The 6412-nt window shown below is 57.3% G+C and overlaps 1 protein-coding gene across 1 annotated transcript; it reads left to right on the top strand.

The window, feature by feature from the left end:
* Nucleotides 1-294: 294 nt before the first annotated feature.
* On the top strand, nucleotides 295-4757 carry LOC310907321 (heme-binding protein 1-like; the record flags this gene model as incomplete). Its single annotated transcript, XM_083857454.1, has 5 exons — nucleotides 295-448; nucleotides 549-634; nucleotides 3173-3314; nucleotides 3458-3641; nucleotides 3790-4757. 5 exons carry the CDS (start codon nucleotides 295-297, stop codon nucleotides 3962-3964), a joined length of 741 nt encoding a protein of 246 aa, XP_083713580.1. The 3' UTR covers nucleotides 3965-4757.
* Between the last annotated feature and the right edge of the window lie 1655 nt (nucleotides 4758-6412).

Genomic DNA, 6412 nt, shown 5'->3' with positions numbered 1-6412 from the left:
GAGGGGGGGCTGTCCCCGGGCCGGGGCAGCGGCGGGAGCGCCCCATGCCCCCGGGACGCCGGTCCCCCGCCGGATGATCGCTGTACTTTATTTTATTAAATAAAACCGACCCTAGAAGCGACCGCGGCTCGGCCTGACGGGGACGGGGTGGGGAAGGGGGGACGGGGGCGGGCGCCGCCTGCCGGGGGGCACGGCGGCGACACGGTCCGCCGGAGCGGCAGGGGGCGCTCTCGGCCGCGGTGGGCCGGGCGGTGCCGCCCCGAGGCGGGCCTTGTCCCGTTCCCGGCGGACGCGATGGCGCGGATCACGCTGGAGGACCTGGAGCGGCTGGGCGAGGAGCCCGCGGACGGGGACGGCAGCGACGGCGAGGACGACCAGGAGGGGGAGGCACGGCTGTTCGCCCACTGGGAGGCCGTGGCCAGCACGCACCGAGTGAGCCTGCCCCGAGGTGAGCGCCGGGCCCGGCGGGGCTGCGGCGGCACGGGCCGGGACCCCGTTCTGCGCCGCGGCCGGGGCGAGCCTCGTCTCTCGTGTGCTTTGCCTTGCAGACATGGCAGGCCCGATCGCCCAGATGGCCCGGCACAGGCAGGCTCGCGAGCCCGTGCCGTACGTGTCCCTCTCGCAGCACGGGAAGGTGAGGCCCGATCCTGCCCGCTGCCCGCCCGCGGCGGGGCTGCCCCGCCTGCTGCCCCAGCCCGGGCCGTAGGAAGAGCCTGGCCCTGGCGGGAAAGGTGCCTCCTGTCGGCGTGAGCACACCAGCCTCGCCGGGGGTCCTGCAGCACCGCGGCCGGGATGGCCCCTCTGATCGGTGCAGTATTCTGCCACTCCTGCGCCTCCTCCTGTGTAATGGCAGTGTTCAGCTTCCCGGCCTTTATTTTAAAACGGGACAAGTCGTGCTGCTTTCTCTGGTCTTCTGACTTCCAGCTGCCTCCTTTACCAGCCTATCCTCTTGCTGGGGTGGGCACATCTGAACTTTCAGTTCAGAGCCTGCTCCCTGCCGTTCTCCAAACACCTCGTTGCATAGCTCGAAGTCCTGCTGGCTTTGTGTTTGTGCTCGTTATGTTGGCATGTTGAGCTGGAGATTTCAGCTGGCACAAGATAAAGATGTGTCTGTGGGGAACACAGGGCCTGTAACCCTGGCTGGCACATGGGAGCCTGTGTTGTTATTTGTCTCAACTGCCAATCTAAACGTGGTGTCTTTTGCCTGAAGATCTTCTCTTTGTGCTGGCTACGTTGCACACTTACTTTCATCTCTTGCACATTAAGGGTGTTTCTGTGCTTAGAGAAATAACTGCTTGTCAGACTGGTTCTTGTGTCTCTGCAGGCCTAGTTGGGCTTTCTACCAAGAAGACATCTGTCAATTGTCCTCTATATGAGAAGTGGTTAACCAATTTCTTCTGGGCTGAGGTCCAGCACTCTCTGTAAAACATGTCTGAGCATGTGGCTTGTGCAGCTCTGAACTGGGGCTCCACCACACTCTCTCTTTCCTTGTTTTGGGTCCCAGGGACTTAATCTGGCCTTCTCTCTGCCTGTGTCAGTCGCAGGCAGGAATGGGGCCCCAAGACTTTGTGGGAACTGAAGAGCTTTTATTGTTGTTGGCATCCCATCTGTGCCTGAGGAGGATTCTCGGAGGGTGAGGCTGTGTGAGAAGAGCCACTGCCTGACATCAGCACTGGGAGGACTTTGGAGCTGGGGCTCTTAGGGACACGTTTGCCAGGCTCAGGCAGATCAGTAGTATTTGGTTGCTTTTCTTGAGCTATCAGTGCTACAAGCCCTCATCCTCTTGAAGGCAAGTGAATTATTATGCCACCTACAGCACTGTCCTCTGTCAGCACTCAGCCCCCAGCTCACATTGCAGAGACCTGTTGCTGCTGTGTCTGCATGAAGCGTCTTCCATATTTCTTTTGGACAAACTGTCATCCAGAGTGGTGGTGCTTACTACAAGGATCAGGCACAACCAGATGCTGTGACTTCCCTGGATTGATTAATTTATTGCAGCTGGTATGGCACATGAGAGTTGAGGAGAGAGCAGAGGGATTAGCGATTTCCTTGCTTGGAAAATGCTCTTGGTCTGCTCTGCTCTGCTTTGCTTCGTGGGACAATGGCAGGCATGGCCCCAGCTAGAGAGGGTGAATGCCCACAGTGTTTTGGGGCACTCTTTTTCCTGCTGCCTTCCTTCTGCCTTTGGTTTGGCTTTCAGGGTAGACACCCGATTCAGGTGGAGGCACAGGGAGGCTGCACCCAGTGTTGAGTCTTGTCGCAGCTTCCTGTCTCCGTCACTGCCAGCACAGCTGTGGAAGCAAGAAGTTTGGGAAAATGCCTTGAGCTCTGTGCAACAAGGTTGTCTCATGACCTCTTTGATCTGGATGAAGAACAAACTGAGAGTAGGAGGATAGGTGCTGGTTACAGCTTCCCAGCCCTTGTTTACCTGTGGTCACAGACATGCCATGAGCTGACCTATGAACATATCCAGATGCAATTTCCCCACTCTCCTTCCCCCTTTTCTGTGTCAGGTTTGTCCAGAATACTGGACATTCTGTGTTGGAAATAGAGATTTTGAGCCATGCCACAGAATTCCACAGCTGGGTTCCTGCCTCTTCTTCCTCCTGGCACTTCTTGATGTGGAGAAGGATCTGAGGAGTTTTATTCCAGTCTTCGCAACTCTTCTGGGTGCTAGAGCTCTTCTGCCAGATTTTCCCTTCTGCTGGGCAGGGATGTTTCTGTTATCCTCTGTGCACACAATATTCCAGGGAAAAGGCACTGCACCTGAGAACAACATCAGCCTTACTGGAGGCCTTTGGGTGCCAGGAATCTGGAGCATCCTTGTGAGTAGGCCAGACAGAGATGGGAGAGGAACTGAAAGTCCTGTGCGCCTTGCTGAGGATGTGCTGCATTCCTTGTGCCAGGAGCCTCCAGCCCCCCTTGCACCGTGTCCCTTGTCTGTGCCTTTCCTCCTGCTGCCCTTTGCCCAGTATCCCTGTCTGAGGTGCGTGTGCTGCCAGCTTCCCTCACCTTCTTTGTCCTTCTCTGCCAAGCGCCGCCCAGCAGGGGCTCTCCTTTTGGCAGGCTCGTGTCTCCCCGCTTCTTGCCCGTCAGTGTTGGTTTTCCAGCCGGCTGCTGCAGCGCTGTCAGCGTGCCTGACCTGACCTGGCTTGTCTGTGGCCTGTTTCAGTGCGAGGCAGCGGCCTACGAGGAGCGGCAGTACCCAGCTGGGAAGTGGGCCTGTGTCACCATGGGGGAGCCCATGTATGAGCAGAGCATCTCCATGAGCTTCATGAAGCTCATGCGCTACATCTGCAAGGAGAACTCTGTAGGTGTGTGCAGGCAGGGGCTGGAGGGGCTGGCAGGCTGCACAGAGGGGAGGGCTTTGCTACTGTCCCTCTGGAGTGAGGGAGGAGGGCTGCTGTTGCTGCTGCTGCTAACACACCTGTCTCACTGCCTGCCTGCCTCTTTCCAGGTTGCCATCTGGGCATGACAGTCCCAGTGCTCAACGAAATCCACCTGACCAAGGAGGGGAACGAGCTGGAGCGTGAGGTCCTAACTGCCTATTATCTCCCAGGAGAGTTCCAGCAAAACCCCCCTGTTCCCAGGGACCCCGAAATCCACATCACCGAGAGGGCACCACTCCAGGTTATAACCAGGTGACCCCAGCACCAGAGGTGTTTTCTCAGCTCAGCAGAGATGTACAAACTCCCTGCATAGCTGCTGTGGTTCGTGAGGCAGAGGGGTGGGAGCTCTGGCTGTGGGATCGGGCTGGCTTTGTTGCTTATGCTGCTCCCTTTGCTGCAGGGTTTTCTATGGGATGACCACTGAGGAGACGATTCTGCGGGAGATCAGTCTCTTCTGGGAGCTCTTGGGCTCCACAGACACGGTGCTGAGGGAGACCTACATCGTGGCTTCCTACGAGAACCCCAGCGTCCCTCAGCGCCGCAACGAGATCTGGTTCATCCGCCGGGCCGAGTGAGGCCCGCCCTCACCTGTGGAGACGGCAGTTCTGACCCAGAGGAGACCCAGCACATCCCAACCCACTGTTCACCCACACAATGAGACACCAGCAGACTGTGGGGTGGGTTTCCAGCCTGCCCTGCAAGGGTCCTGTCAGGGGGAAATCCTGCCTTGTCTGCACTTCACCTGCCCCCGCAGCTGAGGCTGGAGCTGGCACCCAAGGACGACCTCTAGAGCGAGCTCTTGATGGGAAGCACACGGTGTGGGCTTGTGCAATGTACCAGCCCGACCTGCACTGGGCCTGCAGAGCTGTGCCAGGGAGGCCAGTGGGTCTGGTGGTGGGCAGCATCACAAGGTGATGGTGTCTAAAAGGCAAATGACTGTGTACAGGGTGTGGGGCTCAGTGTGGCCTCTGGCCTGTGTCCTGTGAGAATGGCTGCCTGTCCTGAACAGAGCCACTGAAATGCTGCTACAGAGACAGTTGGGTTCAAAGGGGAAAAGGGCTTGAATTCAGGTGTGAATCCTGAATGTTTCCTGCTGGGGTGGTTCTCTTTGGACTGTTGAGTGCTTCCCTGGCTGTCACTCACCATTCCTCAGCCAGGACTAGGGCGCTGGCAGCCTTTGTCCATCTGTTGTGGGTGCTGTTTTGCAGACCTCTGTGAGCTGAGAGGGGCAGGTCCTGAGAGCAGCAGCAGCAGCACTACTGTGTGTTGTGTTGTGCATTGATTAGTGAATTTCACATCCATGAATACCGTCATGCTTTCCTGGGGGAAGCTGGCAGTGCCAACAGTAAATAAACCCAGCTCAAACCACTGCAACTACAGATCACTGATGGTGGGGATGGAGGACACCTGGGCTGGCTTGGGAGAAGCCTTGCTGTCTCCTTCCTGGAGATGCTCCTGGCTGCAAAGCTGTGGCTAATTAGAAGGACTCTAATTAGCCCAGGTTATAACTTCCTGTTCAGCCAAGCATGGCCTCTGCATTGCTGCACATGCTGCTCCTGTTGCTGCTGCAAGAACTGTGGGCACACTCCCCTGCAGGTAAGGTGGTTTGTCTGTTGGATGGGATGCCTCATTTTTCCCTGATGCAGAAGTTGGATACCGTGGCTCTACTCCACGTGAGCACCTGATCCTTGGGAGTGAGAACTCAAATGTGACTGCATGTTGTGCTGGTTGGCTGCAGGAACTGGTTCATTCCTGCAGGGATGTGCTTAACGGGCTTGGTATGGAGAGACTTTTAACTGCTGCTGACATGGTTCCAAATGAGCTTCCTCACGCTGTATGTCTTGCTGTCTGCCACTGTTGCTCAAACTCCAGCTCTGGCCCTTTGTCCCTACACTGCAGCTGAGGGGTAGGAATGGCTGGAAGACTTGGCCAGCTCTGTGGTCTCACTGCCCAGCAGCACAGGTGGCTTCTGGCACTCCTTTCTCCAGTCAGGTGCTGCTCACTGTGCCCTCCAGGCTGGCTTGCCCTGTGGCTGTGGGGAGCCTGCATGCCCAGCCTGTGGCTGTGGGGAGAGTGGGGCTGAGCATGGTACACCCTTCTCTGCAGGGGAGCTTGAGGCAGAGTCTGGGTAAGCACAGCAAGGGCAGGCAGTGGTTTCCTGGCTACCTTGTGATACAGGTCTTGTTCCTGGGGCACTAAAGGCCATATGAATCCAGGAGACACAATGAAAGCCTGCAGCACTGAGGGCTGATGTGGCAAGTGCTCCTCAAAGAAGTTATAATACCTAGATCAGCAGTGCTTAGCTCACTCTTCCCTCCTGGAGAAAGAGAAGCAGTTCTCTGAAGCTGGGGTCAGGTGTTTCAGTATCGGTGGGAGAGCAGTCTGCTAGTGTGGGACAGAGACCTTTTTCTTACTATATATCAGCTGCTTTGTTTGCCCTGACCTTGCAGGTGGAAGTAAAACTTCCTTTCTAGAGAGTGTTGAATAGACTACCACTTCCTCTGAGGCTTCTTGGTCCCCAACCAAAACCAGAACAGCTTTTGGTGGCAGGAGGTGGTGGCTTTCCTATGAGAGGGGACTGGTGTGTGGTTGCTGGCAGAGTTCCAGAGCCGCATGCCGTGTGGGAGCAGCTCTGTGCTCTCCCAGGACGTGGTGGTGGCTTCTGGTGCAGCACCAGGCTGGCACTGCCACACAGGGCAGCAAGCACGCTCCAATCCTGTGCCGCAGGTTTTGCTGAGTAAAGGCTCCAGCATCCTCCGTGACGGATCCAGCAGCGCTCAGGGCTATGTCTGATGGCGAGTTCCACGCAGTACCAAAACCAGTATTTCGGAGGCTCAACAAACCGGCTGGAGAGCTGCTGTTCAGAGTGACAACTGCCAGAGCCGGTGGTGCAGGGCTGCAGCAGGTTCCACCAGAGGCATTGGGTCGGACAGAGGGGTTTCAGTCTGGGCCGTGCAGATGGCCAGACCAGCTCTCGCTGCCGTGCCCCAGCCTGGGTCCTGCAGAGGAGAAGCCAGGAGCAG

The sequence above is a fragment of the Zosterops lateralis genome (assembly GCF_965231275.1).
Source record: "Zosterops lateralis genome assembly, chromosome: 3".
In the NCBI taxonomy this organism is placed as follows: Eukaryota; Metazoa; Chordata; class Aves; order Passeriformes; family Zosteropidae; genus Zosterops; species Zosterops lateralis.
Note: the sequence above shows the minus strand (reverse complement) of the source record. Positions and strands in the feature narration are given on the sequence as shown.